At 44.9% G+C, this 24,245-nt stretch overlaps 1 protein-coding gene across 2 annotated transcripts in view; it reads left to right on the top strand.

Moving 5' to 3' along the window:
* VPS26C (VPS26 endosomal protein sorting factor C) overlaps positions 1–20,917 on the top strand; it is a 55,148-nt gene extending 34,231 nt beyond the window's left edge. The window contains exons 3-9 of one of the 2 annotated variants that reach the window (XR_014326236.1): positions 890–1,039; positions 6,073–6,153; positions 8,243–8,317; positions 10,047–10,197; positions 10,425–10,577; positions 13,820–18,477; positions 20,554–20,917. Coding sequence is in view for 1 of the 2 variants with exons in the window: in XM_082840117.1 (XP_082696243.1) it covers positions 890–1,039; positions 6,073–6,153; positions 8,243–8,317; positions 10,047–10,197; positions 10,425–10,577; positions 13,820–13,902 (693 nt within the window). In the remaining variant the exon portion in view is untranslated. Of the gene's footprint in view, positions 1–889; positions 1,040–6,072; positions 6,154–8,242; positions 8,318–10,046; positions 10,198–10,424; positions 10,578–13,819 lie in introns of both variants that reach the window. The other variant, XM_082840117.1, reaches the window with a different exon arrangement.
* The last annotated feature ends 3,328 nt before the right edge of the window (positions 20,918–24,245 follow it).

The following is a 24,245-nucleotide window of genomic DNA, read 5'->3' on the forward strand; positions in this document are numbered from 1 at the left end:
GATAGGATTGCGGGGGGACTAATTTCAGCCATTAAGGAGACGAGAGCTCTCTGAGAAGTTGTGCCTGGGCCTTCTGGCACTTACGTTCCTGAAACAAAACTGTTCTTTTAACTGTTATTTTAATCCAGCTGCTGTTGGATATGGCATTCATGTAAGATGCAGGTAGAGCCATTCTTTTCTGTCACTTAAAGTTCTGTGTTCTAGAAAGTGAAGTCTTTTTTCTATACTTATAGTTTCCTTTTCCTGAAGGACATATTATTAACTCTTTAAGTTTTGAAGGGGAAAGAGTTGAGAGGAAAGAAAGGTTCATTAAGAGTATTCAGATTCAGGACCTTCCCAGGTTTTTCCACAGTTTTCTTATTTTCTTCCATCAACACTTAGAGACTCACTTCAGAAGCTGTGGATTTTCTCAAAGTGATTGTAAATCAATGGCTTAGAGTACCTTAACTAAGTAAGGTGTAACACCTGCCTTTTAGGCAGGTTCCAAGTGTGAGTACTGTTTCCCTCCAAGGGCCCAGCCGAGGAGGCCTGCACGGGTGCCCTGGGCTGCGCGAGGGCCCCGCACCTTGCCAAGTGTCGTGCACGTCTGCTTCACTCTGAAGGTGGAGGTGCCCGCCGGAAGGGTCGTTAGGACAGTCAACTGAGATACTTCGGGATAAGGGAGGGACGTATATCAGTTCACGTCCTACTGTGCACCAAACGCCTAAGCATCCAGTCCTGCAAATGAACCAGAGACCTTGGGCCAACTCACCGCTGACAGGGCACCAGGATGGTAGCGGCCGCGGGCTGGGGTGCGGTGTCTCAGGAGATTATTTAATAGACGCAGTAACGGGAAAGAAAGTGCATCAAGAAGTGCTTGTTGATGGACTGACTTGGGGTTTCTTTACAGCCCATCCAGATTATCAACAGCACCATTGAAATGGTGAAACCAGGTAAATTTCCCAGCGGCAGAACAGAAATTCCTTTCGAATTTCCTCTGCACGTGAAGGGTAACAGAGTCCTGTATGAGACTTACCACGGCGTGTTTGTCAACATCCAGGTGAGCGTTTCCTTATCCCGTGAAGCTGACTTCACAACTTTTCTTCTGCAAAACAGCTTGGTCTTTCTTTCACTGAAAGTTCATAGGTGGACCCAAGAATTGAATACTCTTATTTATTGCTGAGCCCTCCCATGTATATTCTGTGTTGATTTCTCATTTTGCCCTGCAGAACATATGTCATGTATGACTGTTATCTTTGATGGGGATCTAGGAGGACCCGAGCTGTAGCTTCTTTCCAAAATTCCGTTGTTTCTTTGGGGCTCTGTTCAGGCCACGCTGACACTGTAAGGGGTGCTTTTATTGTTGGTAGTAGACGTGCCCTCACTTCTCTCTGGCACCCGCACTAACTTTTCTATTTTATACGTATAAATATCTCTTTGTTTCATACCCAAAGGCTCCCGCTCTGACATAGGCTTGTATTCTTTATTGAACAAACCTTGTAAATGAGGGGGAAGTGGATTTATGACTTCCCGTCTACCTCCGCTGGTTCAGGGTTCTTTCACAGTCCCTATTGTTGTCTCAGGGGCAGTTTGGAGTCATGACTCAGAGCGAGAGAAAGAGAGCCTTTCCTTGATTCAGCGGAAAGAAAGTTACTTTTGTGTTATCAGCCTTGCAGCGGTTCCCCTGCTGGATGAGACAAAAGTATTTTGTCTTACGTATGTGCAAGAGGGCTGGCAGTTAGGAAATTTTTTGATTTATTAATTTTTAGCTGATAATTTGGTCTTGGTAGAGACCATTCCCCTGCTTAAATGTAGCACTTTTAAAATAGAAATCCTGCAAACACTTGTGAGAGTTTAACCAAAGGTTTGTCTGTATGTGAGTTTTATGTATGGCCTAAGAGATTGGTCAAGAAGAAACTCATGTAGTGTGATGTACTCTATCACAATAAATACCTTTCTGTAAAGAAAAACTTTTCTAGTCCTTTGTTATCGGTGCACCTGTTTCAGGCAATAAATGTACTGAAGGCTTTGGGCAGCTCATAAGAAGTGACAGTAAAGTGTCTAGCTTCAAAGGAGACCCCTTGCATAGACATACAGATCGCTGCTGTAGAGACCCGCATCCTCTGACCAGCTTTCTAGGCTGGGAATACTTTCACCATGAAAGAAAGTATTGCCTTTTTACTTTTTAGCGAGACTGAAAATATCTCAAACGTTGCATTTTCAGAATTATTTGTATTCTCTTGCCGGAATCAGCATCAACCTGCTTTACCCGCACAGTCGTTCTTTGACGCTGCTCACTTAGCAACAGAAGCATATATTCGTTAGAAACTGAATAGAACAACGTCAGATTCTCTGTGGTCATACTTCTTACTTGTCACTTTCTTTTCCTGTGTTGATCATTCTTGTTAAAAGATTAATTTGTTTAAAATAAAATTGGAAATCTCACCCTTTTCCAAATATTGACAAGAAACCAGACAGATATACATACAAAACTTGGGTTCCTGTGTAGCTGTGTGTAAGTTGGAAACTAGCTAAAATGCAGAAGAAGAGTTCGCATGTGGTTAGTTCTTTAGTAAGGTAAACAAGCACCCCGACCCCCTTTATTCTGGTCATCAGATTTTACCACTTCGAGGGTTAACCTCAGAAGGCTACGACTTGGAATCCTGCACCTCCCCAGATATCTCATAAATTTCTGAAAACGTAGAGATGTCTTCTCAACCTCAAATTTATAAGAGCTTGTCACCTTACACTTACCACTAGATTCAACATTTATTAGAATTTTGCCACCTTTGTTTCATCTGTATTTATTTTTTTTCTGAATCATTTCAAAGTTAGTTACAGAATCTTGACAGTTCGTTTCAAAATACTTCAATATCTATCACCAAAAAATAGGGACATTCTTCTACATAATCCCAGTTAACTATTTTCACAGCTATCAGAATGAATAAAAATTCCCCAATATCATCAAATTGTCAGCTCTTATTCAAATTTGTCATTGCTTCTTTTGAGAAATATACTTCTTGAGAGAAACTAGGATTATAGCTTCTTGATCTCTTTTTCATTCATCAGTTCACTCATTCACTCAGTCTCTAGATGGGGCTTTTTCTACCCTCCTTGTTGGACAGTGGAGCAGGTGCCCTGCAGAGAGGCACCACACGGGGCGTCACCTTCTCAGTGCCATCGCTTATCGAGCTTCCCGTGAAGAGTCCCGGGTGTGTGACTTGGGATAGAAAGTGTTGTTGTTGAGCCCTAATAACATCTTTCTCAGATTATACGGGTGCAAAGACATTTTGCATTTATCCTCTGAACTGTGTTATAGTAACATAATGTAAAAACAGGAAAAATCATAAGACAGACTAAAGGATTTAAAATGTAGCCGGTATTAAATTGTCAGCTTGCAGGGGCTGGACTCGTGGTAACTTCTTAGAGGGCTTGATCCTGTTTGCTCTGATTCTTCTTCTCAGCCATCCTGCATCCATTTCTCCTCCTTGTTAGTAGATAGAGCATACAGGAAGCCGGCAGTCTTTCTAGTCGTCCCCTGTGCAGCCACTTTTTCCTTTAAAAGTTGTTTAAATCACAGGGAAGTTTTATTATGGTTGTTTTACTCTTGTGGCCATACTAGCAAGGTTTTATACTATAAAACACAAAATACAGCAGTACCAACATGTCTGCTGAAATTGTGTGTTCAGAATCAAATGGTAGAGATGGGAGTCCTCCTGTTGACAGACTCCTTTCTACGAGTCTGCTTTAAATCTGTTGACACGCGTTTTCTTTCCTCGTTCCTGTCCTGTGTTTACTGACAGTCGAAAAAAATCAAATCTTGAGAGTTCCCGGGCGGTCCAGTGGTTAAGACTCCGTGCTTCCACTGCAGGGGCCACGGGTTCCATCCCTGGTCCGGGAACTAAGATCCCACAAGCTGTGCTGTGTGGCCAAAAAAAAAAATTTAAGAACTTAACACAATTCCTAAAACATAATCTCAGTGTTTTTCCTCTTTTCTCCATCTTTCTCCCCTTCCCCCCACTTACCACCAGCTGCCTTATATTAGTAATTATTGCTTTCACACTTAAAAACCTTCAGTGACCAAAAGTTGGTGCCCGTTACACTCTCTCATCTGCAAGTTATAGAAATCCAGCTCAAACTGGCTTAGCCAAAAAAGGGATATTGGATCATGGAACTCTCAATTCCAGGGGACCGTCTAGGCCAGGGCGGGCACCGGTCAGCCCCCAGCTCGGTGTTCTCGGGGGTGAAGCTGGTTGTTGGCCGGCAGCCACAGGCTTACAATCTCCTGGCTTGGCAGCCCCAGCAGAAGGGACTGTTTCCCGTGGCCAAGCAACAGTCCTGCCTTTCTGGTCACTTCCACACCCCCGTGGGATGGGGGGAAATCAGCCCCGCCCAAAGCCCTGAGACTGAAAATGAGGAAGGGACGTTCCCATCGGGAAAACCATCAAGGAGACCAGACAAAGCCTGAATGAAATGCTGCCTCTTCTAGGCAGCGTGTGGGCTGTACAGGGGAGAGACAATGGACGTGCATACGTGCATGTATATATTGTATATTATACCCACAAACATAGCATATACATATATGGTACAGCCCTCGCTGAGCTTGTCTGGTTGGGGAGACCAGATTGAAATCTCGATAGAGAATATCTATATCTATATCTATATCTTTGTATGTATATATGAAGGCCCTTGCAGACAAAGGTTGATTCTTTTTTTCTTTAATGTTTTAATCTCCCAGGAGTACCTTAAATACATGGCAGCTTCTTGTTTAACGTGGACAGATTGGTCATAATAGTTGTAGCTTCTTGACTCAACTGTGCATATAGTTCCAGTTCTACAAATTATTTTAATGTTTTTCTCGGATGATTAAAACAACAGCTCACTTTATCCAACATACGTTCTGTGATTTTTTGTTTAAGATTAACATTAAGACAGTGATCGTGCTGTAGAGTTTTGTTGCCACACAGTCTGTCGTGGACCGGGATGTGAAGGGACAGTCCCGGGTGAAGCCAAGCTTTCGGCTCAGGGCCCATTGCAGCAGGTGCACCGGCAGTGGCTAGTTCAGAAGGACAGCACAGGGACAGCAGAGGAGTTGAATACGGCCAAGTTCAAAGCAAGCGTGATGCTCCATCCCTTTCCTGTCCACGTTCTTTTGCTCGCAGGATACGTCTTTGCTGGCCAATGGGGGAGGGCCGAGGAGAAGAACAGGACTGGCCGTTGGGGAAGCTGGCTGACGGATCTGGGGCTTCCTTATACGCTTCTCTTTACGTTTGCATACATTTGAATTTTCTAAAATGACAATTTTGCAAAGACTTTCCCCTCTTTTTTCCTCCTAAGGTTAAGATATGAAGAGCTCATTTTGAGATGCCCTGGAGGCCTGGGCTCCAGGACTCAGCACTGTCACTAGCATCGCTTCCCTTCCCCACGTGGGGCGCAGCTCTGCCCTTGTGCTGGCACCCAGTGCGGTGCCGCCCATGCAGAGAACGCAGCGAGTGAGAGCGAGTCGGGGGCTGACCCACATCTCCCAGGTTGGCCTGTGAAGTCTAGGTGCCGTCCAGGGGTTTGCAGTCCTGCTGCTGTGTTTTCTTGTCCTTACTACAAAACAGCAGCCGTTTTACCCAGAGCTGCTGTGTGCCAGGCCTTGGCTCATCACACGTTACCTCACTGGGTCCTCACTAAGGTGGTGTTAGCGAGCAGGAAGCTGAAGCTCAGGGAAGCTGTGCTCCTTGTCTGGGCTTGCCCGGTGAGGCAGAGGACCGGGTGTGAGCGAGCTGCTGCTCCAGGCCTGCCCTTCCTGCTCTGCCTCTCTGGTCTGTCCTGTGTTACAGGGGAGGCTCTGCACCTGTATTCCAGAGGGTCCAGCTACAGAATGGCCGTGGGAATGGTCTGAGGAATAACCTTAAAGTGTTTTTTTAATAGCACTGTTTTTGTTCTGAGCATTAACTCCCCCCATTATGTACATTACTTTCATATAACACATTAATTGGACAAAGTTTCCCTAAAATATGTTGACTGACTTGCCTCTTTATAAGAAATTCCTGGATGAAAGCAAACCATCTGAAAGGATGTATTCTCCTCTGCCTTTCCCTCCAGTATACCCTGCGCTGTGACATGAGGCGATCCCTGCTGGCCAAGGACTTGACCAAGACCTGTGAATTCATCGTCCACTCTGCTGTAAGCTGCACTCGGGAGCTCTGGGCTCAGTAATAGGAATCCTCTGTGGGGTCTGGGACTGGACCCCACTTACAAGCAATAAGTTAGCCTGGTAGTGTTTTGTGGATGCTGGGGAGAGACTCGGGACTCCTGGGTTAGAGACAGGGGACTGGATTTCTCCCGGCATGGCTGGTGTCAGCATGTGTGTCATTCCCCTGGGCCAGAGCCCTGTGGGGCGACGCCACGGGCCCAAAGGGGCACTGCACCTGAGGGGTTTGTGCCTCAGCTGCGGAGCCTCAAGCTGGGGAATCCGCCTTTGTCACAGCAGGCAGTGAGCAAGCCTGCTCTTTGTCCTGGAGGGAGACCTCACCTCGTCCCTCAAGGCAGCTTCAGCGAACAGCTGGGGGAAATGGCCCAGCCCAGGGAGAGAAGGCCAGGGCCTCGCATTCTCGGCCTGTACGGCAAGAACATGCAGGGCTGCTCGGGCCGGGGTGGGGAGCCTCTCCTGACACCTTCTGCTAGTACTTTGCAGTGACAGAGTGTCCTTAAAGATTCCTCTCACGTGCCAGGGCTGCAGGTGACACATGGTGGTGAGTAGTCGTGCCCACGGCCCTGGATCCCTTTGTGTCTCAGCCTCTCCAGGTCCTTTGGGGCAGGGCCTTTTACACTACTATGAAATGTCCATGGGTATCTTTTAGTGATGATTAAGTGAAAATGTAAGAGATTTCTTGTGCATAAAATTGGCAAAATCACTGATGCCCTTGCATCATTTTGTGACTTTTTAGGATTTCCAATATTTGTAGTTTCCCTGTTTATAAATTTTTAATAATCATAGTGTTAAGTATTTCTTTCAGTGATACAATATTTTATGTAAAATATGATGAAAATATTTATCCTTTTTGGAAGTTAACTTGATTTAGATGGATATTTTCCCTTTTTCCATCAAGGGTTTTCAAAGTGAAGCAAAAAAACTTTTTCGCATGTAGATTATCCCCTAAAAAAGTCACCTGCCGTTTTAGGCGCTAAATCAAAAGCGCCTCCAACTTTGTGAAGAAGAATGAGCCCGAACCCAGCCCCCCGCCCAGAGCCGGGCCCAAAGACCCTGGCCCCCAGCCCACGGGTGGCCGCAGAGCTCGGGCTTCCTCCCTGCTCCTGGGGGTCCGCCCGCACTCGGCCTTCAAGAGTCTTCGGGACTGATTTCACTAGAAGCCAAACCATGCTGTGACCTGTAGTACATGAAGTTACATACTCCTCTGTATACTGTGAGGAGGAATACATTATTCCCTAAAGAACACGTTCATGAACCTATTAGTAAAAAGAATATATTCAGGAAGAATGTTTCCTAGAATAAGCTTTTGGTGAGTGAGTGAACTTGGCAAATCGGTCGGTGCCCTTTCTCCTCCACGGCTCCCCGGCCATCTGGGTGCCAGTGGCCTTTGGGCCCCAGCCCGTGAGTAAACGACACTGGGCAGGCCCCGTGAAGCTTGGCTGTACTGATGGGTTCCGCACGTATGTAATGTGGAGATGATCCTTGTTAACTAATTACGGCAACATATAATTAATTATGTTAACATAACTACGTTATAGGTGTGATTCTTCCTGGTAGACAGTTGTACAGCTGAGTGGCTAACTGCCCCGGCCTTGGAGCCAGGCTGCCTGGGTTTGGACCTCAGCTCTGCCCCATGCTTGAGCCACCATTTGAGCCCTCTGTGCCTCACTGTCATCTGTGAAGTGGGACCAGGGCCGGTAACAGCCCTGCACAGGGTCATGGTGCCGATTCAGTGGCTTTTATTCTCAGAAAGAGGTTCAGAATAAATGTCTCCCAACAATACTGCTCTGTTTTTAAATTCTGGACCTGAAAGGGACCTTAGAGACTAAGAAGGCTGTCCCCTCATCTTACAGATGAGAAAACTGAGTCACGGGGATGAGGACCTTGGACAGCACACAGCCTTCCTTGTTTCTTGGCCGAACTGTGTTTAGAATCCAAGCGTCCTGCCTCTTAGTGCCAAGGTCTTCCTGGTTCACGATGCTACCTTGTGTTTCCTTAAATGGGGAAAGGCAAGTCTGACCTGTGGACTCTCTGCTGAGTTTGGTTTCTCCTCCTCTGTAGCCTCAGAAGCGGAAACTGACTCCGAGTCCCGTGGCCTTCACTGTCACGCCTGAAACCTTACAGAATGTCAAAGAGGTAACGTGTTCCTTACACACCAGTGCCAGGGAGGCTTTCTTAGTAACCGGATCCCACTGACAGACTGTTGCCCACCTGTTCTTTACTTGGGTATCAAGTCATCAGCAAGAGGAAATTTTTGCCTCTACCCGAAATAGTCTGTATTTTCAATTTTACTTTCCTTTTAAATTCTGTAACTACTTAGCAGAAGGATTGTTTTTAAAAGAGAGGGTATATGTTTATAATTTTTTACTGTCTTCTCCCAGTTTTATTGCACTGTGGCCAGAGACCCCCTTCCCTGAGCCCCGGGGCTGCCACTGCCTGTCAGGGCGGCCGCATACCCTGGTTTTTCAGCTGGGCCCTTGGTCACTTGTCTTTTGTGGACGTGGCTTTTCCTCCCTACCCTAACCCTGCATTCTGCTCCCTGGACCCTCCTGACTGGGGTCGGGTCAAAGGCCAATTTGGGAGGATTATTGGCTTCATCTTGCGAGAGGCACAGCTGAGGTGGGGGTGTGTCATGGGGAGCCTTTCAGAAATCCATTGAACATCTCTCCCTTCTCTGGTTTCTGGAGCAGTGACCCCAGGAGGCCAGTCAGATTTTCTTCTCAGGAATTTGAACCTTGATGGGAAACATGCAGTTGCCTAAGAGAATTTTAATGGGAACGCTACTGCTTTTCCTTTTTCTAAACAAATAGCCTCTTTCAGTTTTTTTTAGAATTCTGTCTTGAATCAAGACTTTTTTTAGAGTTCTTTGCCTTTGGGGGCTACCAGGTACAGAGCGCCCTTGCTCTTGACCTCCAGTACAGGGCACCACCCATGCATGACCCACTGACCCTTGAAGTGGGGCTGGTCAGATTGAGATGAGATTCAGGGTGAGATACTGACTGGGTTTCAAAGACTCGGTATGAAAAAGAGAACATAAAACATCATTCATAACTGTAAAATACTGATGATGTGTGGAACTGATAATATTTTGGATATATTGATTAATTCTACCTGTTTCCTTCTACTTTTTTAATGTGGCTACTAGAAAATTTTAAATTACACAGTTGCTTCACATTTGTGGTTTCCATTATGTTTCTGTTGGACAGTGGTGTTCTAAACTCTGAATTACCTGCAGTAACTGGGACACAGCCATAGGAAAGACTGCTAGGACAGATGTCTCTAACTCTTTAGTTCTGTTTTTCCCGAGGCATCGTCACTCACCCATGACCATTTTCCTCTGTCTGAAGAGAAAAGGTCCATAGGTTTTTTAGTCAAGCATTGAAGAAAATTGTTCTCTTTAAATTTCCTTGAAATAAAGTTAATGTCTTGGTTTTTCAAAATTGTATAATTGGGAACATTTAAAAATTGATTATCTTTTTAAAACCTCTTTTTTTCCTTTTGGTTGTCCTTAAACACTGTCAGCAACTTCTTTAGACATTTTTATGTCGTGTCCTTGGTGAGAAGGAGTGCTCCAGACCTGATCTAGGCAATCAGGATGCTTCTGTGAGAGAGCTGGGCATTCCGTGCCAGCAACATCAGGTGCCTCACGCCTGTAGATAGCTGTTGAATAATTCAGTCTGTTACTTAAGTTGACAGAAAATGTAAGTACTGTTGTACCTTGCTTCCCATTTTGTAAACCAGGGTCCCAGTGGATTTTATAAAAATTATCTGACCCTGTTTTCAGTTTTTATTTGTACCAAAGTGACTTGAGTACCTTCTCCTGGCGCCTCCCACTCCTGATGTGTCTGTTTTTGTCTTGTTTTAGAGAGCCCTGCTCCCCAAATTTCTCATCAGAGGACATCTCAACTCGACCAACTGTGTTATCACACAGCCACTAACGGGAGAGCTGGTGGTGGAGAGCTCGGAGGCCGCCATCAAAAGCATCGAGCTGCAGCTGGTGCGCGTGGAGACCTGCGGTAAGGTCCCCACTCCGTCCCCGTCTCCCGTTCTTCCCCTCCATCCTCCCTGCCCCCGCTGCCGCCAGCCCTTAGCCACGAGCTCGCCTCTCGATTCCAAGAAACGTATGTTTGAGGAGCGTGGGATGTGGAGGGAGGGAGGACTCCAGAATCGTGCAGAGACGGGGGAGAGCAGGTGAGTGGGCTGATGGAGGCTCTCCTAGACTCACGCTTTCTCCCTGCTCCAGGCTGTGCAGAAGGGTACGCCCGCGATGCCACAGAGATTCAGAACATTCAGATCGCCGACGGGGACGTGTGTCGGGGCCTCTCTGTCCCTATATACATGGTCTTCCCCCGGCTCTTCACCTGCCCGACACTGGAGACCACCAACTTCAAAGTGGGTACGTGTGCTGCCCTTGGGGTGCCCCCGGGAGGGTTGCAGCCACTGGAGGGGACAGGCCTGCTGGTCTGCTGGGGTCAGATGCAGCCCAGAGCACCCAGTCCTTCGGTCACTCAACAAAAACGCAGGCAGAGCAGCTGTGTGGCGCTGAGGGTCCCCGGTGAGCAGTCCCGGCTCCGAGGAACTTGTGTCGCCCCCCCCCCCAGGGAGACAGCGTGGGCTGGGTAGGTGACCACGAGCTCTGTGAAGGACACTAACTCAGCCAGGGACCAGCCGGCCGGGCGCATGAGGAGGTCAGGTCGGCTCCCTGATGGGCTGGCATTTGACGGAGACGCGAGACCTGAGACAACCCAGTGTGAACGGTAATCTTCCCGAGGGCTTTAGCTCCAGCAGCTGAGGGTGTGGCGGTCATTCTCCATGAATGCGCCCATGAATGCGTGGGTAGATACTTTGACCACAAGATCTGAATCACGTGACAGATGCAGTTTTCTATCCTGCTTTTCCTCCCTTCACTTTATATTTGAACCTTTCCATGGTTTTAAGTATTTTTATAAAGTATTTTGATGGTGCATTCATCCTAATAAAATGTTCATGCTTACGAAGTTCAGTGGGAGCTTACTCCCCACCACAGAGACACAGCAGGACGGACCCTCGGGCCTCTGCCCTGGCTGACACGACCTTCTGCAGACTGACCAAAAGACCACAGAAGCGTCCCCGGGCTCTGTGTCATGCGCAGGCTCACTGGTGAATAGACAGAATAAGGAGCTTTTGGTAAATGATTGTTTTTGTACCCATTTCATTGAGAAATGGGAGCACAGTGCCTAAGGCCAGTGTGTTTTCTTAATGTCATATCCCCCTAAATCTTCTAACATACATTATTACTAGTCCAGAGACAATCTTTTTTTTTTTTTTAATTAGACTGTGATTTTACTTTAAATAATTACAAATAATGTAATTTAAAATTGAAGAAAGTAGAGGGAACTCCCTGCCGGTCCAGTGGTTAGGACTTGGTGCTTTCACTGCCGTGGCCCAGGTTCAGTGTCTGGTCTGGGAACTAAGATTCCGCGAACTGTATGGTACAGCCAAAAAAAAAAAAAAAGTAAGTAGAATTTCATCACCGAAGCTGAGTGTATGCTCTTTGTTTTAAGAGAGGGAAAGGTGGTCACACCTGGCATCACGGGGTGCTTCTCGGACCTTGCTGTGCCCTTGTGTGAGCGTGAGCCCCGGAGCCCCGCCAGCCCGGCAGGCTAGAAGCACAGTCTAATACAGTGGAGCCCTCGAGTGCTTTATCTGAAACGTTATATTGTAGCAAGAACATAATGTGGTCAGGACACCCTTGTCAATAGAAATGAGGGCGACAGACCCAGCTGTCCACCGAATACAGAGCACGGTCAGCTGGAAGATGACATAGGGTCAGACTTGACCCGAGCTGACAAGGTACCATGTTTTTTCTCAGAAACTGTGTATGGTTACTGAGTAGGTGGTATACGCCCACTGTACACAGTCCAGAGGCCCCAGGGCCTCGGGTGCAGAGTCAGTGCCTGCAGCCACCAGGAGCCTCCCAGCCACAGCCTCGTGCCAGCCCCACGCGTGCCCCCGGGGTGCTCCCTGCCATGCTGCACACCGTGTTCTGAAACGGGTGTTTATTCAGGAGCATACACTGCAGTGCTGCATGAGCCGTGGTTGGGTGAATCTGCAGATGCAGAACAGCTGTGGAGGAACTGCTGACTAAGGGGCAGCCTGTAAACTCTGTGCAGACTGCCAGCCGTGTGCAGGGTCGGCGTTGTTCAAAGGTCGGCTGTACTTTGATTTGAAGTTGAGGAGGAGCTTGTCTGTTGATTTCTCAACTTGTTTTTCCTACGTAAACTTCAAAAAAGGTCCAAAATTTTTTTTTTTCTGCTATACTATGCATTAGGCACCTCTATTTTCTGTGTGTTATATTTGTCAGACTTACTAAGTGTCCATATAAGATTTAATGAGGTGCTTGTGATTCTTCCATAGAAATAACGCCCTCAGTCCCTCAGCCAAGACATCACTGATGCTTTTGTCCTCGTGGCTCCTGTTTCGTCTGTTTGGGGGCTTGCGCAGTGGCCGCCCCGTCAGCTGGGGGGGTCCCCCAGGGAGGAGGTGGCCCACGGTCATTGAGCGCCGCAGCCTCTCGTAGCCCCTGGGTTGCTGTCGCGTGGCTGGCGAGGTCGGGCTCTGGGTCTCGGGTGCGGGCGGGGTGAGCCCCGCGTCCTGCATTAGGCGCACATCTGGGTGTACCCCTTCACCTTGACTGCAGGGGGCTTCGTGTGCACGGCGAGGCCTGCGGCGTCCTCCAGCCCAGCTCACGGTGCCCCCCGCCAGGGACGACCGCGAGGTGGTTAGAGGACCTGGGGAGGGATGGTGCCGGGCAGGGCCAGGGGCTGTTCCGGTGCCTGACCATCATCAAGGAACAGAAAGGAAAGGAACAGGGTGCGTGCTGCTGGGGCACAACTCCTGTCCCGGCTGATGCTTGGCGAAGGTGACAGCCACACACGGGGACGTTGTCCTTGGGCCGCAGGCGGGGTCCTGGATGAGCTGACCCCCAGCCCCTTCCCCAGCTGAGCCCTGCGCTGCAGTGCTGCCCACCTCGCTCTTCACACTGGGGAGGGACCCGGGCTGGACTCTCTTCGGGGACTCCCTCGTCACGCACGCCCCTCTTTCTGTCAGTAAGCTTACCCTTAGCAGCTGGAGAGCTGGGGAGAAGACTCCTGTTTGCTGAAAGGTAAAAGAGGGATGTTTGAACAGGTGTTGTAGGGAAACCAACCAGTATCCAAAGGAACTACAGTTAGACTGTTTGCTGTTTCTGAACATTGTTTCTTGCCTGGGCTGGGAGACGTGTCCCCAGACAGCGGTGGGCCGGTTTGGAGTCCACTCTCCCACTAAGAACTGTAGGAAATGTAAAAATAAAGCCAAAGAGTACACGTGAATTGACAGGATTCTAGAAGATTCTCTGCAGTAAAGACGAAGGACAAGGAGAGTGTTTGGGGAAGCTGAGGCCTTAAGCATGTTCCAAGGTGAGAAGACCAGCTTACTTAGGCAGTCCCGCCAGTGTAGCATCTACACTGATTCTCCTGGACGCTTGGGATGACGTACTTCAAAGCCACACAGCGCCCGGTGCTCCCTCTGTCGAGAGCTCACTGCGCCTGTGGCGGGGTTGGTGTTTGGTTCCCGCTGCTCTGGGCCGGTGGGCATAAAGCCTGTCCTTTCTCTTCCCAGAGTTCGAGGTGAACATCGTTGTGCTGCTTCACCCTGAGCACCTCATCACAGAGAACTTCCCACTGAAGCTCTGCAGGATGTAGGCGGGAACAGGGGGAGATGCAGCTGTGCCGACCTCCAGGAGCCGAAGCCGGCAGCAGCGAACTCGCTCTCTTGATGGTTCTGTATCAGAAATGAATCTGACCCTTCTTCCTCATTCCCTCAAGGCCCCTCTAGTCAGAGCTTCCCTTTGAAATTCATCAGGATTTCTTCATGGCGCTGGCAAGATCGTTTCCCAGAGAGTAAACTTCCTGTGACTCCTGACCAACCTGCTCCTTCTTAGGTTCAGAGCACAGTTGTAACGGAGTCTGAGCTTTGCTGGAAAGTGAGGTCAGGGACAAAGGAAACCTCCCGTCTGGCCGACGGTTGTGGCCAGGGCTCCCGACGGCTCCCCGACCCCGCAGGGTGGCGACAGGTGTGCTGGTTGCTCATGACGTTGGCGGACGCCCGCCAAGGAGGGTGCTGCGGCGCCCCTGCAGATGCGCAGCGTGTTTCCCACTCTCGTCTTTTATAACATTTGTCGTGATAACTTCAGAACTTCCGGGGACCTGGGGAAAGTATGCGTCGCCCTCCCGGGAGCGAGGGGATCTGGTGACCACGGCTGGTGCTGGAGTAGTTCTGAGTCTCAGGACCTGGTGTGAAGTTGCCTGCTGCCGTCTTCCCAGAGTCCGTTTAAGTGCTAGGTTCTGTCGGGGATAAAAACACGTGTCCACGCCCGTCGTTGTTGGCTGGGTTCTGAGTGGCAGGGGACCCGGGCCCAGGCCAGCAGTGAAGACCCCTCTGTGCTGGGTGGGACCTGGACCTGATGAACTTGGCCCACCTCCATCCCACCTGAGGGACCTGCGTTGGCGGGGTCGGGGGAGGTGGTTTGGCGTGAAGCCATTTTCTCCCTCGCCTCCTGTTGGGATTTGCAGTGTACGGTGGGTCTGTTACAACACATTTCTTCCTTCACATCCTGCTGTTTCTCTGGGTCCACAGTTAACCTCAGAAGTAAGCCGTGCGCTGTGCACACTGCCTGGCCTTCCTCTCCTGAGGGAATAATCATCACCTGAAGAGCTGCCAGCAGCCCGGCCGCCTTTATCATTTTATTCAACCTCGAGGGGCCCGAGTGAGGGCCATTTCCTTGCGCTTCTTGGACGGGCACCTCCACCATAAGTTATTAAGGAAAACTCGGATGTTTGGGTATCTTGGGCAGCAGCAGTCCCACTACTGCCCTGGCTGGAGCTGGGGGTGTCCGTTGTCAGGTTCTCCTATTACAGCAGGAGGAAGGGGAGGTGAAGGAAAGAGGCCATGAACCTAAAACAGTACATTTTTTTGGGAAATGCCCGGTTAGGCAGGAGCACCTTCTGGCTCTTGGAGCTCCAGCAGAAATGGGGCCTTGCTCTGGTTCTCAGCTGCATCGTGAGTTCCGCAGGAAAGGTGGAGACGTCAATCAGAAATAAAACGTTTAAAAAAGAAGCCAAAATATTGTGCCTGTCTTCACCCAGAGCTCATGTCCGGAGCCTACCTGCTCCGGTAGCTGGGGGGAGGTGGGTCCCTTCTTGAGGCTCATAATTCCGGAGCCTGAGTCTGAATAACCTTTAAGACCTTTGGGGTAAGATTACCCCCCACATACTGGCGGCACTTTGGGCTATGGCAGATCACCAGTGCTCTCCACAGCCCCTCTCTGATTCCCTTCCGAGTTCAGAAATAGGGTTGCATTTCCGTGGAGCCATGCCCACCTGACTGGGGACTGACTTCCAACTCCTTTGCAGCAGGGTGTGGTCATGTGACAGGGAGGATGTGGGCCCCTTCCCGTGGCTGGATGGGAACAGGCCTACTCCCCACCTAGACCATGCTGAGCACAAGGAATGTGCGAGCCGAACAGCTAGCCTCTCACCTGTGTCGCGGTCACCGGAGAGGGAAAGGAATGGGTCATCTTCAGAGCACGGGATTGCCGGGTGTCTGGGCTGCAGCAGCCCTGCCCTGTCCTGCCCTGGAGCTTGTGACGTAGGGTCCAATCCCACCCATGCCTCTTGTACAGCCCGAGGTCCACATGCATGTAGTATGAAGAAATACTCCTTTATCTTCATGCCCACCCTCTGCATCAAGATTCTTAAGGGTCCAGAACCTTGCCCGAGCCCAGCTGGTCAAACACCAGGGCGGGTGTAGACCAGCACTCCCCGGAGCTGTTGCTGACCTCATCCAGCCACCCCAGGACACAGCTGACCCAGCCCTACCCAGTAAAACCTCCCTGACCAGAGTGGAAGGAAAACAGGCTGGTTTTCACTGTCACTAACTGTTCTAGAGATCTAAAAGATTTGGTTAGGTTTTCCTGGGAAATACCAAGATAATGCCAAGATAAATTCTGTGATGACAGCTGTGACGCAGCCCTTTCATCCTGTGTTCTGGGAGGAGAGCTGCTGCGGGCTGGTGAGTATGGTGCTACTCTTGTCTGGTGCTGGTTCCCACACATCCTTGAAACCTGCAGGAACTGCTTTCTCAAGGGAGGCCGCCCTCCCCGAGGGCTGGGCCGCTCCCACTCAGGGGCCTCCATGCAGATGGTTTCGGTTGCTGGAGTGTTGATAGATACCGACCATGTCTGTGCATCTAATGAGAGCAGGAGCTCTGTGAGCATTCATTGTTATTCTGGATCAGACCCTGTGCTGAGTGCCATGCATGTATTATCTTAATTGTGTAGCAACACTATGAGGAGGAAACTCTTATCCCCATTTAAAGTTGAGGGGATTGCGGCTGATGGAAAGACACAAAGACATCATTTGTGCCTGCTTCTTCAGGACTCATCAGATTTGGGGGAGCATCTGCTTGTTGAAGACCAAGGGTTGACATAACACTAGAATGTTTGGTTGCTTGTCATCTGGATCAGCTGTCCTTTCTCCAGGAGAGGCCTCTGTTTGATTCCTTTGACAAAGTCCAGTAGTGGCAGGAGGCTCTGTGAAGGTCCATGAAGAAGCAGCTCCAGAGAAAAGGATTTCTGAGAGATGGGGTTTGTTCAGCAAGGGCCCCACAACAGGGGATGTGATCACTGCCTCCCATCTCGATCAAGGATTAGAGTTTTAAGACCACAACCTCTGGGTCTTATGTGACAGAAGTGGGAGGAGCTTTTTCTGTCTTCAGATGAGCAGCCACCTGGGGGAGGCTGGGCCAGCAACCCAGACCTACTGCTGCTGGATACACCAAGAAAGGGGTGTGCTCAGACTTAGCTGTGGGAAAGTGGTAGAAAAGAGCAGAAAAATAAAAACCTTAAATACTCATTTTTGTTTTAAAATAGCTTCAACATCAGTATATATTAACTCAATTTCAAAACCCAGTACAGTAAAAGAGCAGACAAGTTAAAGAATTGACTATTTACTTCCTAAAATGTTCACCACCATGTTCCTTTATATTTTACAGAAAATACATACTTTTCAATCCATGGAAAAATTGCAAAAATCAATGAAAGAAAAACACTCAGTAAAATGTTAACATGTAGAAATTGCCCAAGACACATACTCTATCATAATGCAATAAAATTAGAAATTGATACTAAAAGGAAAATCAAATTCAGTATAACCACTTGTAAATTTTATAACATTCTTCAAAGAGGAAACTAAAACTTCATTTATAGACCCTTTTAGATTTAATGAAAATGAATATACTGTTTAGCAAGAGCTTTGCACTATGGCCAGTGCTGCAGTCAGAGGAAAATTCATAGCCTTAAATGTTTTTATTATACCAGAGAGAATGAAGACTAATGAGTTAGGCATTCAAATTAAAACTCTAGATAAGCAAAATAAATAGGAAATAAACATGATAAAAGCAGGAACCAATTGATATTGATATGAAATTTAAAACACTGGAAATTTATAAATAAGTCCACAAGTTTATACTTTGAAAAGCCTAATTCAACCGGCTGATCTTTAATAGAACAAAATGAAGTGAAGGGAGAAAAATATGTAACACTAGGAACAATTTCGTATTAAAAGGAACCTGATAAGAATTATAATATTACAGTATGTGCATTTCCTGCTAATAAATTTGCAAATGTCGATAAAATGCAGAGTGACTCCAGAAAAGATGGGGTACCAGAATAAAATGATAGCCTATGGAAGAAATTGAAAAAACTGCCAAAGAAGTATCACTGAAAAGGTGCCAGGCCCCAGATGGTTTTATGGCAGGTTTCTATCAAAGCTTTAAAGATTAGATAGTTCCTCTGTTATTTAACCTTTTGCAGGATATAGAGAAGGATGAAAAGCCTTCTAATTTATTTTATGAAACCAGCATAGCCCTAATATAAAAATACGACATTATCAGTTAGGATTAGGTTTAGCTGTGAGTAAGGGAGACCCAAAGTGAAGAGTGGCTTAAACAGGACTCGTATAAATGTCCACAGGTAGGTAGTCCAGAGCTGGCATAGCAGCTCAGAGCGAAGATGTTCTTAGAGGTCCAGGCTACTTCCAGCTCACTGTGATGCCTTTTCTAGCGTGTGACCCTTGTCTTCATGTTCTAAGATAGTAGCAGCCAGCTCCAGCCATCACATCCGCATTGCAGGCATCAGAATGGGAGAAAGGATGAAGGTGGGAAAAGGTCAAAGGTCAAGTACCAACTCTATTGAGGATCATCTTGATGGATGCCATAAGGTATATATTATTTTATTTTAACCTTTTATTTTGGAAATTTCAAACGTATAGAAAAGCACAGAGTCATATAGATTATGTCATACCCAAAAGATGTCTTTGTTAACATCTTTATTGAAATATAATTCATGGACCATAAAATTTACCCATGTAAAGTACGCAATTTGATAGTTTTAGTATACTCACAGAGATGTGGAACCATCACCAAAATCTAAGTTTAGATTATTTTCTTCACTAAAAAGAAAGCCTGAAGCCATTAGCAGTCAGTCCCTTCCTCTTCAGCCCCAAGCAACCACTAATTTACTTTCTGTCTCCATAGGTTTGTGTATTCTGGGTATTTCATGTGAATGGAATCATATATTGTGTGGTCTTTTGTGACTGGCTTCTCTCACTTAGCATAATGTATTTAAGGTTCATTTGCATTGTAACGTTTGTCACTACCTCATAACTGCTTTATTTGGGGGGGGAGGGGTAGCATATTTTAAGATTTATTCAGTCCCATAGTTACTTTCCAAAGCGGTCCAAGAAAACTAAAAAGAAGCAGTTGGGAAGGGAAATGATGAGATGTTTGAAGTGTGAGTCAGTCTAATCTCAGTATATCCATCCCAGCTTAGTTCTAACTCATTTGAAGATAACTGTAGTTTTTCCCTGGATTAAAATGGCAATTCACAAAGTAAGAATCAATCAAACTGTTTCCCAGTGAATGACACTGAGCTTCACCAAAAAACTACCCTCAAGGAGCAAAAAGGCTACAAAGTAAGGAATCATTGAACTGACATTCCTGAAATGGGGAATTCCTTTTTAGGGTGAGCCATCCATCACTCATTGCATTTGAGGCAGCTACTGACAAATCCTCAACAAACCTAGAAATGAATTACTTAGTTCCCACAACCAAGCAAAGGACAGGTGCCCACTTTCTGCCTGTCTGTGCACCACATACAAATGCACTACCACGTGACAATGTGGGGTTTTACAGGTTTTTTCCACAGCAGGACAGTAAGTCTTTCCACAAAGTCTAGAGCAGGGCTTTGGTTTTGGTTCTTTCTGGTACCTTAACATTGATACCTGTTGGGACATTCTGAATAAGAGGTTAGTATCAGTGCTTTGCCATGTCACCATGAACCCGGGTTCAGCCATAGTCGTTCTGGTTCTGAACTGCATAGAGCTGTCAGTCCAGGGGTCTCTTAGAGTCCAGTCTCTTGCCCTCTTTGGCTCTCTGTCTCTCTGAGTCTCTCTCTCCCATCTACTTCTGCCTCTTCTGACATCTTGGCATGCTGGTTGTCAAGTGCAGCGCCGCCTCTTAGTCTCCTCCTATCAGCCGCCTCGTGCTCCTTCTGTCTTGGCCTTTCCCTCCCCCTCCCTCATAAGTATTTTGTTTTTGTTTTTTTTTTTTACATTTTTAGATGTATTTTTTAAATTAATTTATTCTAACAGTCAATAATTCCACAATTATTTATTAAATAGTTTTATATGTGGGGCATTGTACTAAGAACTAGGGCACTGGGATACTTATTTCTTGTGTAACCCTAAGCAAGATAACTGAATTCCATAAGCCACCGTTTTCTCATTTGTAAAATGGGACCAATGATACTTATTCATAAGAACATCATGAGAATTAAATGCAGTAATATATGTATATTACTGCATTTTATTTATATAGTGTTTGAATATATACATAGGAATACATAAAGTACTTGAATTAAAAAAACTGTAGAGTCTTAAGTTGTCACTCAATAGGTTATTAGTTTAAAAAAATTTTATTGAAGTATAGTTGATGTACCACATTATATAAGTTACAGGTGTATAATATAGTGATTCACAATTTTTAAAGGTTATATTCCATTTATAATTATTATAAAATATTGGCTATATTCCCTGTGTTGTACAATATATCCTTGTAGCTTATTTTATACCTAATAGTTTAGATGTATTTTTAATTAGTGGGTAACGACCACCTTTTACGAGAGGATTCCAAATGGTTAGTTCACACATGCATTTTCTTTATAGAGTAAAAAGCTGTAGATAAGGCTTTGTGATCTACAAATAGAACACTCTTAACTTAAAAAAAACTTCATGCAGTTTCTTTCAGATACCAGAGCCAGATGTTTTTGTTTGGACTATCAAATGGAAATGAACTGCCTGCATTCCTGGGCATGCAGACCTAAATCCATTCTAGAATATGGATATAAATATATTCCGTGGCAGCTTTTATTTATATTTGAATAGACTACATGGAAGTTAGAAAAATCTTCTACCACAATAAGTAAAATAACTTTATTGAGTACTTATTATGTGCCAGGTGTCTTATGCTATAAACTTTACATAGCTTATTTCATGTTCTCATTATCAGAAGCTTGTAAAGTAGATATTATTTTTTCAATAGTCATTTTATTTTTATTTTATAAGTTGGCTGATTTTATTGAGGTATAGTTGATTTACAATATTATATAGGTTTAAGGTATACACACAACATATTGATTCACAGTTTTTAAAGGTTATACTCCATTTATAGGTATTATAAAATATTGGCTATGTTCCCTGTGCCATATAATATATCAAGCTTTATATTCTAGCGTATTTATTTTATGCATAGTAGTTTGTACCTCTTAATCCCCTGCCCCTCTTTTGCCACTCCCCATTTCCCTCTCCCCACTGGTAACTACTAGTTTGTTCTCTGTATCTGTGAATCTTTTCTCTTTTTTGTTATATTCACTAGTTTTGCTTTTTAGATTGTACATATAAGTGATTAACATACAGTATTTGTGTTTCTGAACTTATTTCACTAAGCATAATACCCTCTAAGTCCATCCATGTTGTTGCAGATGGTAACAATTCATTCTTTTTTATGGCTGAATAATATTCCATTGTTCATATGTGTGTGTGTGTGTGTGTGTGTGTGTGTGTGTGTGTGTGTATGTATATACACACACCACATCTTCTTTATCCATTCATGTATAGATGGGTACTTATTTGCTTCCATATCTTGGCTTTTGTAAATGCTGCAGTGAATATAGGGGTGTATATATCTTTTTGAATTCGTGTTTTTGTTTACTTCGGATAAACACCCAGGAGGGAAACTGCTGGATTGTATGGCAGTTCTATTTTTAAGTTTTTGAGGAACCTCCATTCTGTTTTCCATAGGGGCTGCACCAATTTACATTCCCACCAACAGTGTACAAGGGTTCCCTTTTCTCCACATCCTCTACAACTTTTGTTATTTGTAGACTTTTTGATGATAGCCATTCTGATAGATGTGAGGTGATACCTCATTGTTGTTTTCTCCACACCCTCACCAATACTTGTTATTTATTGTCTTTTTGATAACAACCATTCTGACAGGTGTGAGGTAATATCTCATTGTAGTTTTGATTTGCATTTTCTCTGATGATTAATGACATTGAGCATCTTTTCGTGTTCCTGTTGGCTGTCTGTATGTCTTATTTGGAAAAAATGTCTATTCAGGTCTTATGTCCATTTTTTAAATCAGGTTTTTTGTTTTTTTCATGTTGAGTTGTGAGCCATTTATGTATGTTGGATATTATCCCCTTATTAGTCATATCATTTGCAAATATATTCTCCCATTCAGTACATTGTATTTTCATTTTATTGGTTTCCTTGGCTGTGCAAAAGCTTTTAAGTTTAATTAGGCCCCATTTGTTTATTTTTGCTGTTTTTTCTTTGCCTTAGGGGACAGATCCAAAAAAATATTGCTATGACTTATGTCAAAGAGTGTTTGCGTATGTTTTCTAGGAGTTTTATGGTTTCAGATCTTACATTTAGGTCTTTAATCCATTTTGAGTTTATTTTTGTATGTAGTATTAGAAAATGTCCTCATTTTTTTTCACATGTAACTGTCCAGTTTTCCCAGCACCACTTATTGAAGAGATTGTCTTTTCTCCATTGTATATTCTTGCCTCCTTTGTTGCAGATTAATTGACCATAAGTGGGTAGGTTTATTTCTGGGCTTACTATTCCGTTCCATTGAGCTATGTGTCTGTTTTTGTGTCAGTACCATACTGTTTTTGAATACTGTAGCTTTGTAGTATAGTCTTAAGTCAGGAAGCCTGATTCTTCTGTTCTTCTTTCTCAAGATTGTTTTGGCTATTCAGGATCTTTTGTGTTTCCATAAAATTTTTAAATTTATTTGTTCTAGTTCTGTGAAACATGCCATTGGTATTTTGATAGAGATTACATTGAATCTGTAGATTGCCTTGGGTAGTATGATCATTTTAACAATATTAATTCTTTGAATCCATGAGCATGGTGTATCTTTTTATCTGTGTCATCTTCAGTTTCTTTCATCAATGTCTTATAGTTTTCTGAGTACAGTCTTTTACTTCCTTAGGTAGGCTCATTCCTAGGTATTTTGTTCTTTTTAATGTGATTGCAAATGGGATTGTTTCTTTAATTTCTCTTTCAGATAGTTTGTTGTTAGTGTATAGAAATGCAACAGATTTCTTTATGTTAATTTTATATCCTGCAACTTTACTGAATTCATTGTGAGCTCTAGTAGTTTTTTGGAGGCATCTTTAGGATTTTCTAGGTATAATATCATGTTACCAGCAAACAGTGACAGTTTTACTTCTTCCTTTCCAGTTTGGATTCCTTTTATTTCTTTTTCTTTTCTGACCACTGCTGTGGCCTGTGTTGGGTGTGTGTGTGTGTGTTTGTGTGTATTTATTAACAATTGTTAATAAACAATTGTTATATCTTCTTCTTGGATTGATCCCTTGATCATTATGTAATGTCCTTCTTTGTCTCTATCCGTCTGTTTTGACTGATATAATTATTGGGACTTCCCTGGTGGCACAGTGGTTAAAAATCCGCCTGCCAATGCAGGGGACGTGGGTTTGATCCCTGGTCCAGGAAGATCCCACATGCCATGGAGCAACTAAGTCCATGCACCACAACTACTGAGCCTGTGTTCTAGAGCCCACGAGCCACAACTACTGAGCCCGTGTGCCTAGAGCCCGTGCTCCACAACAAGAGAAGCCAAAAATAAAATAAATAAATAAATGTATTTTTTTAAAAGAAGTATTGCTACCCCAGCTTTCTTTTGATTTCCATTTGCATGGAATACCTTTTTCTATCCCCTTACTTTCAGTCTGTGTGTCTTTAGATCTGAAATGAGTCTCTTGTAGGCAGCATATATATGGGTGTTATTTTTGTATCCATTCAGCCACTATATGTCTTTTGATTGGAGAATTTAGTCCATTTACATTTAATTATTGATATGTACGTTCTTATTGCAGTTTTTTAAAATTGTCTTGGAGTTGTTTTGTAGGCCTTTTTCCTTGTTTTCTTCTCTTGTGATTTGATGACTCTCTTTAGTGTTATGTTTGGATTCTTTTCTCTTTTTTGTGTGCATATCTATTATTTTTGGTTTGTAGTTACCATGATGTTTATATATAGCAATCTATATATGTATGTGATTGTTTTAAGTTGCTGATCTCTGAATTGCAGTGCATTTTAACAACCCTGCATTTGTACTCTCCTCCCCTCACAATTACTGTTTTTGACATCATATTTTACATACAATTATTTTGGGTATCCCTTAACTGCCTATTGTGGATATAGATGATTTTATTACATTTGTCTTTTAACCTTCCCTACTAGCTTTGTGCATGGATGATTTACTACCTTTACTGCATATTTGCCTTTACCAATGAGATTTTTCCTGTTGTAATGTTCACATTTCTAGTTGTGACCTTTTCTTTTTTGCTTAGAGAAGTCGCTCTAACATTTTTGTAAAGCTGGTTTGGTGGCGGTGA

Source organism: Leucopleurus acutus (assembly GCF_964270905.1).
Source record: "Leucopleurus acutus genome assembly, chromosome: 5".
NCBI lineage: Eukaryota > Metazoa > Chordata > Mammalia > Artiodactyla > Delphinidae > Leucopleurus > Leucopleurus acutus.